General features: G+C 34.0%; 3 protein-coding genes across 3 annotated transcripts in view; 1 reads left to right on the top strand and 2 right to left on the bottom strand.

Annotated features, from left to right (window-relative positions):
• Positions 1 to 947: 947 nt before the first annotated feature.
• Positions 948 to 3285, top strand: HELRODRAFT_167030 (hypothetical protein; the record flags this gene model as incomplete). Its single annotated transcript, XM_009012176.1, has 4 exons — positions 948 to 1137; positions 1404 to 1596; positions 2578 to 2611; positions 3178 to 3285. The coding sequence occupies 4 exons, from the start codon at positions 948 to 950 to the stop codon at positions 3283 to 3285; spliced, it is 525 nt and encodes a 174-aa protein (XP_009010424.1).
• Positions 3286 to 10536: 7251 nt separating this feature from the next.
• On the bottom strand, positions 10537 to 11185 carry HELRODRAFT_108960 (hypothetical protein; the record flags this gene model as incomplete). Its single annotated transcript, XM_009012175.1, has 2 exons — positions 10537 to 10722; positions 10750 to 11185. One exon carries the CDS (start codon positions 11183 to 11185, stop codon positions 10886 to 10888), a length of 300 nt encoding a protein of 99 aa, XP_009010423.1. The 3' UTR covers positions 10537 to 10722; positions 10750 to 10885.
• A 5166-nt stretch (positions 11186 to 16351) lies between these two features.
• Positions 16352 to 17089, bottom strand: part of HELRODRAFT_167028 (hypothetical protein) — a gene marked incomplete at both ends in the record, with an annotated part of 2951 nt that continues 2213 nt past the window's right edge. Inside the window, one exon of the mRNA XM_009012174.1 lies at positions 16352 to 16714. Coding sequence (XP_009010422.1) covers positions 16352 to 16714 — 363 coding nt within the window. The remainder of the gene's footprint in view (positions 16715 to 17089) is intronic.

Here is a 17089-nt window from a genome sequence, read left to right as displayed (position 1 = left end):
AAATTCACTCGCAAAGAACATTAAAGTTAACAATAGTGTAAAATTATTTAAAAAAAAATTTTTTTTTTTTTATTCTATTTATTCACAAAAAAAAGTAAAAGAGTCAGCCTAGCAATAAATGCTTATCTAGGGTTGACTCCCATAAAACAAGAAATAACATAAGTAATCAAAAAAAAAACACAATAACATAAATGATTAAAATAAATGTCTTTTAAATTCTTAAATTTTCATGAATAAACTTAGAAATAAAACATTGATACATTTAAACTTAAAAAATGAATAAAATTAAAAATAAAATATTAATACATTTAACTTAAACAATTTAAAAATGTACTCAACTTCTTTTTAAATTCTGTTAGATTATTAATTAATCTTAAATATTGTGGCAGATTATTCCATGCATAATAACAAAAGTTCCTGGATGTTATTTTATTTAAATTCATTAATGGCTTAATTATATTAGTATTGTTAGTTCTGTCAATCCTGGGGTTAGCTATAAATTTAATCGTATTAATTAACATTATATCAGTTGTAGATGTTATATTGTTGATAATTATTATATATATATATATATATATATTTACAAGATAATATAATTTCACAAGATAATAAGATAATTTCACAAGATTATATATATATATGTGTGTGTGTGTGTGTGTGTGTGTTAAATTCTTTTTAATTTTGGGAATCAAATAAAATTTTGTTTCGTTTCGTTGTGTGTGTGTGTGTGTGTGGTGTGTGTGTGTGTGTGTGTGTGTGTGTGTGTGTGTGTGTGTGTGTGTGTGTGTGTGTGTGTGTGTGTGTGCTGGTGTTTTATTTCAGAATTGGTGGACTCTGTCAAATTTATTTTTGATAATGATTATCAGGATGATTTTCATTTATATTTCGTAACCAATACTCTTATTAGAACAACTCTTTGCAACAGACATTTTTATTGTAATGTTGATATGGATTTCGAAAAGATTAAACCAGCCATTTTTGAACAGCTTGATAGCCAAACTAATTTGCTTAATGGAATTCAAAAGAGCGTACAGCAGCTGGTTGAGAAACAACATGTAATAAATGCAGAAAACGTTGATACGAATTCGTTGAAAACAATTTCACCGGTAAATGTAAACAAAGCCATTACAGTTACAGGTACGCATAGCAAAATTTTATTACAGAAAAAAAGTGATGTGCCATTAAATTCAATAAAGTCTACAATTGAAAGTGATTCGGAATGTGACAATTTTGTTTTAGTTAAGCGCAAAAAAAAAACAATCATCCAAATCGTAATGATAATTCTGTGCCGAGGGTAGTTGTAGGCTCTCGTGCACCAACGGAATCGAAGATTACGGCAAATAAAGTAGTTTTTCAAAAGAGAATATTTCATATCAGCAACGTGACAAAATGTGTGGCGTCAGATGTAGTTGATCATCTCAGGTTAAGTCAGGTGGAAGTAGTTTCATGTTTCCCTGCGTTCAAAAAAGACAAAAATGGTGTCAAGCCAGATGATTCGCAGCCCTCCACTTCCTTTCGACTCTGTGTGGATGCCAAGTACTCGGATATGATTAACAAGGAATGTACCTGGCCTGAACATGTGCGAGTTAGAAACTGGTCATTTGCATCAACTAATCGATAAAAAATGATACGATGACTTACAATCTTTGGAAAAAAATGATAATTACATTTAGAAGTTACATTTTACATAGAAATTACATTTTGAATTATTTTATTTTATTTTAGATTTTCAGTTATTTAATGTAACTGAACTATATTATAATGAACTAATATTTATGTTTGGACTATACTTAATTTGAACATTTATTTTTAATGTATGAACATCACTGTTAAAATCTTGACAAAATAAAGACATTTATGTAAAGGTGGCTGTGCTAGATGAGCTCAATTAGTGGACTCGATTACAGTCAGCCTGCATTCTTATAATTAATTCTTTTTAATTTTGGGAATCAAATAAAATTTTGTTTCGTTTTGTTGTGTGTGTGTGGTGTGTGTGTGTGTGTGTGTGTGTGTGTGTGTGTGTGTGTGTGTGTGTGTGTGTGTGTGTGTGTGTGTGTGTGTGTGTGTGTTGGAAAGAGACCATATTTTACACAGTATTGTATGAATTCTACCGTGTTGTTGGCATTAATCAATTGAAAAAACAAACTTTAAATTGATTAATGCCAACATTTTGGTAGAATTCATACAATATATACGTATACTTCCTTGTTCCTCGTTGTTATTGAAGTTAGTATTATTAAGGCGTCAGGTTGGTAATGAGGTAATCATTTTTTGTTGGATGTTTATTTTGGGTTCATTGATATCTATCAAGGCAGTTTTTGCTTCTTGTCATAAAACTGGTCAGCTTTTAGATGCTACAACGTTAAATAAAAATTAATCAAACTGCTAGTTCATTTTCATATCATCCTCAGTTTCTTATTCCTCTTATAAGTACTGAAACTCAACTTCTTTTCCATGATTTGAATGCTTGGGCTTTTCTTGCACTGCGGCGTATCTGGACACGAGCAGATTCATCATCAACAACAGCAACAACATCATCAACAACAACAACTTCAACAAAAACAACAACATCAACAGCAACAACATATCTCTGACAGCCATGAAACAAACGGTATGCAGAACCATGTTACCAAAAACTATTTTCAGATTATATTAGTTATATATATATATTTATACATATATATTATGTGTGTGTGTGAGCGTATGTGTGTATTATATATATATAACACACATATGTAATATGTGCATTAATGTGACGGCTTCAGATGATTTATTAATTTGACTAACAATGAGATAAAAATTTTCTTTCAAATTGAACGCTACATAATTAATGGACCTCTTTGTTTTTGACCGAGAGCGCAACTCTACGAAATATGACAAAGTTTTGCCATTCAACTGATTGATTTAGCAATTACTCTGTCGTGTGCTGGTTGCATCGCGTCGTGTGGTGTCGTGCGGTGGTTTGCCTTGTTGTCTTTTTATAACATTTGTCATTTAATAACAACCTCCATGTTTGTTGTTGATATTACTTATAGAATGCAACGAGCACATCGGAACCAAATTTTTCCAGAGCTGAGAGTCCCTGACCAAAGGTGTTCAGAAACTGCAAACAAACTGAAATTCTAACACGAAGCCTCACATGCACTCACAAACACAAATCTTCACGTCTTTGCACAGACGTTTGGCGTAAAAAAAAGTAATGACAAAAATAATCATAAAGAGCATGAGAAGGTGAGAAGGTGTGGGCCTGCAGTCTGGCAGTTGTTGGTTCTGAGCCAGGATTAATGAAGGCATCCCCGAGTCTAACTTACATGCATTAAACACGCGATGTTCTTTTTGAAAGAATATCGCTAGAAATGTGTATGTATGCGTGGATGTTTGTACGAAACATTTGCGAAGTTTCTTCATTCACATTCAGTGGCATGTTGTTACAGTTGCGTATCACGAAATGTTCGATGCATCCGAATATGAAAATACACTGAAATTCCAGGCGTCAACAACAAGCTTGCACGAATACAAATGAATTAAAACCAAAATTGCTTTATCAAATATTTATTTATCAAAGAAATTTATAACAACTAAAAAAACGTGATGAAAAAAACCTCAACAAGCACTCTATTTTAAACAACTACAAAATATCGTGGTGAGCTGATGGTGTTCATTGTCCATTAACACCACAAACGTTGACATAAACAAACGTAGAAAGAGAGAGGGTGCGTGTGTCTGAGAGTGCGTGTGTAGGTTAGTGCGATGCAGGAGCTCATAACGAGAAGTGATGTTGCAAGTGAAATGAAAATGATGACAAATGCCTGCATATTTGTTTCTCTTCACACGGCCATTATTTTGATTAATGCACCTTTATAAATCTATCCCGCTAAACGCGATGTGTGCCTTCGTTCGTGCGATGTTTCACTCGCTTGCTTCCCCTCCTATGCCTCTCTGCCCGTGTCATCCTTTTACTATGCATGTTTTAGTTACTGCAGATATGAGCTTTTCAAATGCAGTTACTATGTTTGCAAATAATTATAATACTGGATGTCATTATTAACTTTTTCAAGTAATAAGTGCTTTAATTGAAAGACTAATATAATGGCAGGCATGAACGAAACAACAGACCCCATCAGGCTAGCAATGCCCTTGCGAGTCGCTCATTTGATTTGAAATCGGCGTGCATTAAAAAGAATTTAGAGGATCATTAAAGGACTCGCCGAAAAAATTATTGCAGGTTTTATGGAGGTGAGAATTAATAATCGGTCGGACATAAATTGAACTTTATGTTGAGTGCTGACATCAAACACGTGTAATAAAACAGTCATCTGATCTCTTAGACCTCACACGTGCGCTTTTCAGCTCTAAACATACCCAAATACTTACATCTCATTATATCAGTTGTTTTATATTATAACTGAAAATTTTGTTGAATCATTCATAAAAGCGATTTAAAATGATCTGCGATGGTTGTTCAATTGTTTAGCAGTGTGCACTGAGTTGCTTGTTAGTCAACTCGATTGATATGCACAAAAGAGCGAACAAATAAATATACAACGTCACACAAACAACCTTATACGTACAAGCAATTGTGCAAACAAACAGTGTATCCAGAAATTGACAGTAGGAGACGATTTTCAAAATTTTAAGTTTGGTGATCTTTTATGGCTAATCGCTGTTTAATTTAAAAAATACTAAATCACAACGTTAAATATTTCACACTTTAACACAGAGTCTTCAATATTTTCTTTTTTCATAGTCTGATGAGGGGTGCATCCCTGCAGCCCCCCACCCCTGAATCCGCCACTACAAACAAGCTCACCCAGACAAACATTGACATACAGACAAGGAAGTGAACAAAGAGAACGTATGGTCATCAATTTCGGGAGCGGCAGTCGATTGAGTGGAATTTTTGACAAGTTAAGCTTGAAATATAAGCGGAAAAACTTTCATGGAGAAAAATTTGCGAAGGGAAATGAATGAATGATTGAATGAGAAAAAGTTTGAGATCCATATCTTAAATTGATCGATCGACTAATAATGCATCAAACCGTCCATCAATTAACATCACCTCTGACGTCACAGACACGTGACTTCGGCGCAGATGTTTGTTTGTTCGCATACAAGATTATTCCTGAGGGTTCAATGAACATGTGCAGGATGTGTTGTTTGTATGTGTTGTTGTTTTCGTGTAAGGAAGTTTGTATGTGTTGTTGTTTGTATGTGCTGATATTTGTATGCGTTGTTTGTATGTGTTGTTGTTTTCGTGTAAGGAAGTTTGTATGTGTTGTTGTTTGTATGTGCTGATATTTGTATGTATTGTTTGTTTGTGTTGTTGTTTTCGTGTAATGAAGTTTGTATGTGTTGTTGTTTGTATATGCTGATATTTGTATGTGTTGTTTGTTTGTGCTGCAGTTTTCGTATAATGAAGTTTGTATATGTTGTTGTTTGTATGTGCTGATATTTGTATGTGTTGTTTATTTGTGTTGTTGTTTTCGCGTAATGAAGTTTGTATGTGTTGTTGTTTGTATGTGCTGATATTTGTATGTGTTGTTTGTATGTGTTGTTGTTTTCGTATAAGGAAGTTTGTATGTGTTGTTGTTTGTATGTGCTGATATTTGTATGTGTTGTTTGTATGTGTTGTTGTTTTTGTATAAGGAAGTTTGTATGTGTTGTTGTTTGTATGTGCTGATATTTGTATGAGTTGTTCTTTTTATGTAATAAAGTTTGTATGTGTTGATATTCGTATGTAATAATGTTTGTATGTGTTGGTGTTGTATCTGTTGCTGTTTGTATGCGTTGATATTTGTATGTGTTATTGTTCGTATGTAGTGATGTTTGTTTGTGTTGTTGTTTGTATGTGTTTGCTGTTTGAATACTTTGTTGTTTGTATGTAATGATGTTTGTATGTGTTTTTGTTTGTAAGTTTTGTTGTTTGTATGTGTTTGGTGTGTTGTTAAGCTAATTTTTGTACGTGTTGTTCTCTGTTGAGGTTAGTGCTTTTTATATTCGTCGTTTTGTTCACAAATTTGTTTTTAGTGATGCTGTTGATGCCTGTATGGGTTCTTCAATCGTTTCCTGTTGGCCACGTTGATTGCACGTCCTAATGTTTGCATATTTGCATGAGTCGTGTGTTTTCTTGTGACATGAGATGTTTGTATGTCTGAGCTTCTTGTTTGTATGTAAAACTTGTATGTGGCACTGATTTTATGGCAACCTAAGAAGTTTGCAACTCAAGTAGGAGTTATCGGCGATGTGAAGTTATGCTGTAATAAACAATGACGCACGCACACATGCCTCACTTCAACGCGGATTATTTCGTTAATTAGCACTTTTTTGAAAAACAAAGTGAAAACCTCGTTCAGATTAATTAGATTCATGTTATAACTTTATTAATTGTTATCAAACAAAATACAGTAAGTTCTTATTTGTTGCATAATATTAATATACACACAATTTTGCGTAAGAAGGTTGAAACAAATTAGGGGTAGAGAGATGAATGTAAGCAAACTGGCCGAAGAGCAGAGATAATAAGATGAAGAAGAAATCAGCGGCAAACAATAAGCGACAGATCAGCAAACTAAAAAGCTCTTAATAAATCTTTATTTGGCCCCTTGACAACACAATGGCGACTATGAAACAATCTTATGGAGATCAATTGGCCGCTTAAACATTAAAAATCACTTGACAGCGCAATTTGAGGACCGACCAACACAAACAAACATCGTAACGCGATAGAGAGGAATATTAACGGTGAAGAAGCAATTTTCAATGACGAGTTTTTATTTGGTCTCGTTCTTATATGAGAGTTTTTCTAGCGGCAAAGATAAATTCTCCGTGGACGAGTTTGCATGCGAGAATCAGCAGACCTAATAGAGAATTTCATCGCCTCAAACGATTGCTATAACTCAGTGGCTCGGCCAGCACTACTGATTGATAGTGGGCTATTTGTTTGCTAGATGTGCTCCAGATTAAAAGATCGAATGTAAACGCTGGGTGCTATCAAACACCGCCGTAAAATTAATGCAAACATTTAATTACAAACATTTTTCCTCCAGCCGTCTTACGGCGTGCTTTTTCGAGCAACTATGTAGGACACTGGTGCGTTATTTATATTACGCTCTATATAGTAGCATAAATAAGGTTGAAAAGCCTTAAAATCTTAATATTCATAAAACATAATACATCTATTATTATTTTTATTCAATGAAAACTAGTGACAATTTTGGTTTTTTATTACTTATGTAACCTACTATTTTCTACTGGCAGCCAATGGAGATCAAAGTAAAAAACAACGCTTGTGATTAACGTGTTCGAATTTCAACCTACCAGAAACGATGTTTGCCACAAAAAATTTTTAATGACTCTAACGATCCATTATTTTATAGGAGGTTTTTTTTAAAATACTGTTGCAATAACCCAGTTTAGGATAGACGAATGCATGAACTAAACATTTTAATGTGGCCTTCATCGAGTGATTTGTTGATGTGTCTAAGTCTGCAAAGCTGAAAATAAAGGGCTTAGTTCAGCATCTTAACATGTTGATGTTGATCCATGTACATTTTACTGAAGGTAACACACAAATTGCCGGTCCCAGGCTGAGATGAATAGTTAATAACTATAAATAGTTAGCTGGTAGCTCCTAACTACCCGCCTATGGCTAAGCTGTAATTTGTAACTACTTTTTCGAGTAGTTTATGTATGACAACTAGTTAAATATTTTTTTAATGTTAATATTATAGTTAACTACCTTTTTTAATTTTTTAACTACTTGAACATTTTTTACAAAATAAAAAATTACAAAATTTTTTTGAATTTTAAAAAGTACATCCCTACTTTTTTTTTTTGTTTTAACTTTTAACTCTGGTTTTTCGAGTGGTTACGAACAAAATTAAAGGTTCTTATATGATTAGTCAAATATATAAATTATGTTTTGAGGACATTGTCTCATACAAAGACAACGATAGAAACCTGACGGCAATGTGCTTCACATGTAATAAAAGAATTTCGGGGAATATCTCTTATTCTAATTTTTTCAACTTTTTAAAACATGTAAGAAGACTTACATTGTAAGTAAATAAAATAAGTAAATAATAATTATCTAAAATCTAGTTGGCAGTAGTTTTGACAACCACATGTTTTGAAATTATTTGTACAGATTGCATGTTAGTCAGATATTACCGATTGTAGAAGTTATTTGTGCAGTGCAGCAAATATTTTAAGTGAATTTAAAATTGTAGAAAAAATTGTATTAACTATAGTATAATAAGTTTAAAATTTAAAATTACATAGTATTTAAACTTTAAATACATTTATGTAATTATACGCATACCCATACACATATTGAATAAAAATGCTAAAGTAAAGGCAAAACATTAACTCTTATTTACTACAGGAACAGCATCCCCCAGTTTACAAAGCTTATAAAATATAAAGCACAGAATTCTGTAAATAAAAGAAAGGTTGTAAAAACAAAAACGTTGGCTTCCATTTGGCTTCCAAATCTGTTCCATAAAAAAATTCACCAAAGCAGTGACAGAAATTGTTGGCAGCGTGAAGGAGGCGTTGTTATCTATTTGAAGTCATCCATCTTATCTTATCTTCACATTGTTTCACCTCATGCTATCAATGATGCACTGGAAACCCTTTGTCTCAAGTGCATTATCAACTGTGAACCATACTTCATCTGTGCCATCTATCATCCACCAAACCATCAATCGTACAAAGTCTCCACCTTGATGGGTTACTCTTTAACACTGTATTGTGGAGCAACTCAAAACTCATCATTGGGGGTGACTTCAATCAACTCGACCACCATTCCATCCTTTTAACAGGTCTACACCATATATTCTGGGGTCCCACTCACCATGGTCACAACCTTGACAGAATATATGGGATTAATGTAAACCTGGACATCACTCTCACTTTAAGGTTTCAACGCATCATTTTGGGGTGGTTGCTGCTCCTCCACCAACTAACTCAACATCAAGAAACCACACCATGAGAAATGTCATCTCATTTCACCATCGTCATCCTTCACAGAAGAGTGCCTGCCTTCAACATCTCGCCAACATCGACTTAAACAATATCTTTGACCTCAACATCACCACCACCAATAATACTCTACCAGCAATTTTTAATAACACTATTAATTTTGATAATATTAAAAATAACAATTATAATAATAGTCCTACTAATAGTAATAATTCTTGTAACAATAATAATAATATTAACAATGGTGCCAATGATAATAATAACAATATTAGCGTTAATATGCTCATTACTAACTCTATTGACAATTTTTTGCAACATTTTTGATAAATTTTATAAAATCATCAACTCAACTTACAACCCGTACTACCCAACATCAAACATCATGATCAGATCATCAGACCCTCCATTTATCAGCCCATTCATCAAATATCTACTTTCAAAAAAATATATTCACGAGATCAGGATTCATCCTCATAGCTGCAGCAATCACCAAATACATCAATAAACTATTCATCAACTTCAATTCAAAAACTTTCACTAATAGTAATCCTGGAAGCAAAGCCATGTGGGACCAAGTCAACAGGATTAGAGGCTCTGACAAATCATTCAACACGTCAACTTCACAGCAAATTGATGCCACAACACCAACTTTGCTTCCATGTCAACTGGCCCGTCCTACAATACTCCACCAACAAAAGCAACAAAAATCAATAGTCGTCAACATCAACAATATACCCCATACTCCGTCCTGCACATGCTAACAAAGGCCTGTACATCCAGTACAGATCCCAGACAGTCTGCCAGCAAGGTTTTTACAAATCATTGCTCCATTCATCTGCAGCACCTTAAGTTCACTCTACAATCACTGCTTAATGCATTCATTCATCCCATCACAATAGAAATCCAGCACAATTCATCCAATTCCTAAAACAAAATACCCATAATAACCAAAAAATTATCACCCAATATCTATCACCCCCATACTTTCACGTATTCTAGAAAAATTCATCGTTAGGTCATCTGTCCATGTTTCAACCATCCATCCATCAAACCACTAATACAAGATCAGTTTGCATTTCGCCCTACATCTCTCTTACTTCTACAATAACATCTTTCTTATCAAGTCGCTACGAAATCTACATATCAGGAAAAGACTTTCTTCACAAGACACCTCAAACATATTAACATTCAATTATCAATTTGGTTTCCTAGCGGAGAAATCAACAATTGATGCAATTCACATCCTTCGGCAACTGCAAGAGAAGTACCTCGCAAAGCATCAACAACTATCACACATTTTTGTAGATCTTGAAAAAGCATTTGATCGAGTTACCCGTGAAGCAATCATGTGGAGTCTACGTCGACAACTCATTCCAGAATATCTTGTTCGACTTGTAATGGAAATGTATACGAATACTAAGACTCTCGTCAGCACAACGGTTGGAAACACAGATGCATTTGACATCGGCGTTGGAGTTCACCAAAGCTCGATTCTCAGTCCACTGTTATTTATAACTGTGATGGAAGAAATTACAAAACCGATACGCACTGGTGCAGGGCCGCCGAGAGCCAAACCGGGCCCCAAGTTTGAATGCACGCCGGGCCCCTCATATATATATATATATATATTATATATATATATATATATATATATATATATAAACAAATTTAGTTTAAAGAACGTTATATAAATAATAATAATAATAATAAATATATTTTTACGCAGACTACCTACAAACACGTAAAACCTACCAACTGTTTATTTCATACATTTATTTAGAGAAATGGTGATAAAATAAAAATTAAAAAAAAAACTAAAAACATGAAAAACATTTAAACCACGTTTAACATTAACATTATTTAACATTAGAAACCATTAATATGAACATTTGACGGTTGTGATTCACAAGTGAACTTTTCTACTTTTATTATTAGCAAAGTCATCAACCACATCATCAAAATTTAAAGATCTCGCTAAATCGTTTTCCAGTGCAAGCATTCCTAAACTTGTCAATCGTTCTTCGCTCATGGTGGATCGCAAAAAATTTTTTACTCTTGACAGAAGACTAAACGATCGCTCAGCTTCCGAAACCGTCACAGGCAGAGTGCAGAAGATTCTCAATGCAATTACCACATTTGGAAAAATATTTGTTAGGTTTTGGCTTGCCAAAGTGCTAAGAAGTGTTATTGGTTTCAAATTCATTGAAAAATTTCCTTTTTGAATTTTTTTCAAATCAATTATTTCTAAAAACAATTCTTCTCTGTCAACATCATTATTGTACTTTTTAGACAATGTTTTTACCTTTTCTTTGAGCTCTTCTTCGGTCATAGTTGAATATTTCCAAAGAAACTGAAAAATCTCATTTAAGCTGTTAGCAGCTTGGTACCTTCGTACTAGGTTTCCAATGACACTGTCAAGCAGCACAAAAAAGACATTGATTTTAAAGTTTTCTTCAGGACAATGAATTTGCATTTGTGTGCATTTGTCAGCGAGCAGTTTAGCTTTCTTTCTTCTGTCAGGCAGTTCTTTATCAATATTAAGACATTCTGCAACAGCTTTGCATTCATTAAGTATATCAAACCATTTTGAGCGCAGAGTGCTAAGGTTTTCAATTAGTTGCCGCAGATTAACAACCTCTACGTCTAGGGTGGCTTGTCTGGCCTGCAGAATTTCATTCCATATGTTTATTTCACAGAGTACTTTTAACCATATCGATGCCATTAGTAGACACTCAAACGTGTTTAAATATCGTTCAATACCCTTAATTTCAGTTAATGTTTGTGGGGTGAGATGAAGTTGTTTTATAGCATTGAGAGCGGTTTTCAGTCCAGGTAAATGAGCTGCAAAAGGCCGTACACTCTCCACCCTTGCAGACCATCTTGTTTTTGAATGAGAATGTAGCGAAGATCCAATACACTTTTGAAGAATTTCCCACCTGTTATGCAATATGATAATCTAAGAATTTAAACAAACAAATTTGAAAATAATAATTTACCTTTGTGGGCTAGAGCTAAATATGTTATAACACTTTTGAACAATTCCAAAAAACGTAACAGCTTCTGCTGAAGATTGGGCCGCTTCTTCTCCACACAAATTCAGACTATGAGCTGCGCAAGGTGAATATACAGCTACCGGATTTTCGGATTTTCAGTTAAAATTCTGCTTTGTACGCCTTTGTACACCCCACTCATATTTGATGCGTTGTCATACCTTAAAAATTAATACAATACAACTCTGTATATAAAACAACGTATAACAATATTTGGGTAGCTCCAATTAAAAATTATGTGTAAGCTAAAATATAATTTTTTGCTATAAGTAAAAGATTGTGCTCTTTAAGCGTTGATTTGATTAAATCTGCAATTGCTTCTCCAGTTTTATTGCTGCAGTCGACAAATTTTAAAAATCTTTCGTTGATTTTGTAAACAGTTTCTTCCCCTTCACTGTAAGGAGTCACATATCTTAGGATAAACACGGTTTGTTCAACGTGTGATGAGTCTGGAGTTGAACCAACTATTGTAGAAAAGTATTTTGACTCATTAATTTCGTTCACGATTTTCTGAGTGACTTTTTGTGCACAACACACGATAAACTCATTTTGTATTTCCATGGAAAGGTAGTGAACTGGTAGCCGTTTTTTTTGCATTTGTGATTGTTTAACCTTTATCAAATGATCATTTAATATAGGGTCATAATGAGCTATAAGTTCTAGTATTCCCAAAAAATTTCCATTTCTAGGATTACCAACCAAATTCGAATCACCCCTTAAGGGCAGTCCTCTTTCACCCAAAAACAAAATTACATGAAGAATCCTTTGTAAGATAGCTCTCCAACGAGCTTTTTCGTTTGTTATCATATCAGTAAAGTTAGTATCAATAGCTGGTTTATTCTTCAATAAGCATTTTTCTAAACTTCTCCACTCAAAATAGCACAATTTGTGGTTAGAACTATTTTCGTGCGGGTTGAGTTTATCGTGAATTCTCTTCCATGAGAGTTTGTTGCCACTAAATCCTTCTGGACATGTTAACATGGACCTATTTGGCAAAGGCAGTTTACTAAATATGCGGCATGGAAAACAATAAATTGCATTTTTGATTTTACTCCATGCCAACCAATTTCTTTTGACCTCTTCTCCATTTTTCAATTTACAAACAAGCGCCGATGGAGGAAAAAACTTCCCTTCAAAGTCTACTGGAAAGTTTTTAGGCAAGGTTGGTGGACCGTTAACGACGGCTTCATGAACGTCTTTGGTTTGAAGAAATGTGTTTTCTTCTTTTCCTATATCGTACACTGAATGTGTTGATTTGTTGCAGTTGTTGGCCGCAGATGAGTTTTCACCTTCGTCAACATCAAACGTTACAATTTCAGGAGAAATAACGATAAGAGATTCTTCCACCAATGTAGTATTTTCAATTTTTTCAGGTTCAGATTCGTTGTGAAAATTGGAACTTGATTGATTAATCATAAAAAATCTGTCACATGTTTTTTGGTTTTTTCTTGCTAACGTTTCTCGTTTTTCTTTTTCCTTTCTTTTTGAAGCACCTGATTTATGCTGATAGCTCATTTCTCTGATTCACTCTTGTTTTGAGGCAACAGTTAAAGAACGCTACACTGAAAAACAAACAAATTAAATAAACGATTGACATCACCATGACAACACCGAAAAAACCGACTTTACCATGGAGATGGACTTACATTTAATACGCAATTGCATGTGTAATTTTTATGTTAATAATTTATATTAGTTTTTCTTAAAAATGTTGACATAATCCTAATCCACTTTTGCAATTAAGTTCAGCTTTATATATTTAGCGTATTCTGGAAAAATTAATGTTATATCGCAATTTTAATCTCGGTCGGTTCACTTTTACAGACAATACAATATGCTGATTTGTATCGTCTGTTGTACGTCACATTGCATAGTAAATTTTAATAAATTAAATAATCACTCTTTTATGTGAATGTAGAAAATGATTATGAACATTCGGAAAAATTCATATTTTTGTGCAATACATTCAGACAAAATTAATTTCTCACTGAAGTGATATTTCGCGTCTAAGTAATTTTTTCGAATCTTTGAAACCACTTTTTTTCAAAAAATTGGATAGAAAAAATCATTTTAGGGCCCGTCCCGGGCCCCCTTGAGGGCCCGGGCCCCAAGTTTTAAACTTGGCTGACATACCCTCTCGGCGGCCCTGCACTGGTGACATTTGGAATCTAATATATGCTGATGATATCGTTTTAACAGCCACGTCTGAGCAGAATGCAGCACAGATGTTTAAAGATTGGAACACCAGACTCGCTGATCATGGATTCAAAGTCAACATCAGCAAAACCAAAGCAATGAACACTGGTGAACCCATTCAATTCACAGCTACTGTTCAGTTTGTAAAGCTGGTGTTGGTAACAATTCAATCAAGTGTCAGCAGTGTAACCAGTGGTGTCACAAACGTTGTTCAAAAATAATTGGTACTTTATCTAAAGTGTCCAATTTTGTTTGTCCTGCTTGTATCAATCCACAACAACAAATTCGAAATAGCACTGTTTTTGAAGCCATTAAGGTAGAGAAAGTAACATCGTTTCAATATCTAGGGGATGTTCTGGATTGTACTGGAACAGCTGAAGCTGCCGTTCGAGCACGCATACGTGCAGCCTGGATAAATGGCATCTCCTTGCCTCTATATTGATGCGGCGTGACATCCCACTACCATTACGATCAAGACTTTATAAATCTGTGATACGTCCGGTGTTGTTATATGGTACAGAAACATGGCCAATGACAACCAAACTGGAACAACAACTTCAACGAACCGACATGAAAATGCTCCGATGGATGCAACGAATTAGTCTGAAGGACCACATCAAACCTACCGAAATCTTGCGTCGTGCTGGTTTAGATGATATAAAGGATGAATGCCCGCAACACCGTCTGCGGTGGTTTGGTCATGTCAAACGAAGTGGAAACAGTGCCATAACTTCTCTTGCAGATGTTGAAGTACCTGGCACACGTCCCAAAGGCCGTCCAAAGAAGTCCTGGTCGCAAACAATCGAGCAAGACATGAAAGCTCTAAATTTAAATGAAATGGATACAACTGATCGTCTAATTTGGCGCAAAAAGTTGATGGCAAAGAGAACAACGTCCAACCTCGGGAAACCGGGTCTCTGGACGCAACACGAAAATTGATTGATTGACCTCAAACATATTAACATTCAATAAAACTTTATCATTCACACAACTAGTTTTTATTTAATAAAACTTTATCATTCACACAACTATTTTTTATTTATCGATCACCTCACTAAGTCATCATCTAGTCTATTAATTTGCGTTTTTATTCCTTTACATCATTTCATTGCCAATTTCTTTTCTTTTATTTATTTTATTATTTATTTTATTTTGTTTTTCATGTTTAAACATTTTTCTTTCTCCGTTTTTTTATTTATTTATTTACTTATTTGTTTAATTTTGTACTACTGCCTTTCATGCTGTAACAGTTTCTGCGTCTGTCAGATCTTAAATTTTAAAGAATAATAAAAAAAAACATTGTTGCTGGTCAGCTCAGGGCTTTGACGACTGTAACAATTTGAACGATTACACGGAGAGTAATTTAAATTGTTACTCAATAATAACTTGACTAAACCGCCTAGGAATAATGTAATGTTTTTGTGTCCAGCCATATGTGCCGCATTCATGAAACTAAACTCAACATTGCCTCTTTAGCTCGGCAGTAGTAACATAATTTTTTTAATATCCTATTTTTGCCAAGTGTACTTTAAAGTTATTTGTTGTTTTTGCGCATATTATTTCATCTCCTGGATTGTTCCACTCACCTACAACTCTACAGCTGAAAATTGATCGATCACGAGCTTTTTTTAAACATTTATATTCAGCGTTTATCTAGAAACGAAATGTGCCATCGCTTTTCTGCAATGGTATCTTGGTCATCATATGGAATTCGTTGAAATACATGTTGATTTTGGTATTTGAATTATTACTTCTTCTTCTTCTTCTTCTGCAGTTTTACGGCGTTTTAGCTCTGATAGGCTATCTTTACGCCCTTGGTCTTTGTTGATTCTATTTTCTTTTGTGGATCTTCATTGACCCGTGAGGCAATTAAATGTTGTTGAACATGTTTATTTCTTTAATGAATGATAACAGGTTTTGTAATTTTTCATCTTTGAAAATTGATCGGATATCATTTGGTATTTGATGTTTTTTCCTGATTTCATTGTAATTTTGACATTCTATCAATATATGTTGGATTGTTAATTTTGTATCACAGTTCTCGCAATTTGGAGGGTTTGTTTTGTTGAGAATCCATGAATGAGTTATTTTAGAATGACCGAGTTTTAATCTATTTATGATGTTTAAATTGTTTCTACTAAGTTCGTTGATTTTGGTGTTTTGTGTTCTGGCATAACTATTTTGAGGAAGTTAGTTATTTTATCCCATTCTTTTTGCCATTTGGAACATATGAGGTCGTTTATCATCACTCTTATGTCGTAATATGGAATTGGAATGTTTGATGGGGGATCCAAGTGCGCTTGTGCTGCCAATTGATCTACCCTTTCATTTCCTTCAATACCAATGTGGCTAGGAATCCAGATTAATGAAATATGATTTTTATTGCTTATTATATCATGTATTTTGTTTTGGATCTGAAGAATTAATTGATGGCGGGGATAGTACTGTTTCAATGCTAGGAGAGTTGACAACGAATCTGTGAATATCTGATAGTTTTTTCCTGTTGAATTGTATATGGAGGATAATGCCATGTCTATCGCTGTTATTTCCGCTGTGTATATTGAGGTGTAGTTTGGAAGATGCTGAGTACGACTGTTGGTAAATTGATATTGCTGCTGGAAGATGATTGCTGCTGTTGTTGAATTTTCTTTCTTCGAGCCATCTGTATATATTTTAATATTATTTTCATTATTGCTTAGTTTTTCTTTATACATAGTTTTTGCCAGCTCTTGGTCTTTGTTTGCACTTGTTATGGATGTGTCAATTTCGGGGTAAGACATTAGCCATGGAGGGGTTTTGTGGGTTATCTCCTCTAAAATCTTTGTTTTATCTATTTCTTTGATATATTCTTTTAATCTTAT

This window comes from Helobdella robusta (genome assembly GCF_000326865.2).
Source record: "Helobdella robusta unplaced genomic scaffold HELROscaffold_10, whole genome shotgun sequence".
NCBI classification, from domain to species: domain Eukaryota; kingdom Metazoa; phylum Annelida; class Clitellata; order Rhynchobdellida; family Glossiphoniidae; genus Helobdella; species Helobdella robusta.
This window is presented reverse-complemented; position numbering and strand designations above follow the sequence as displayed.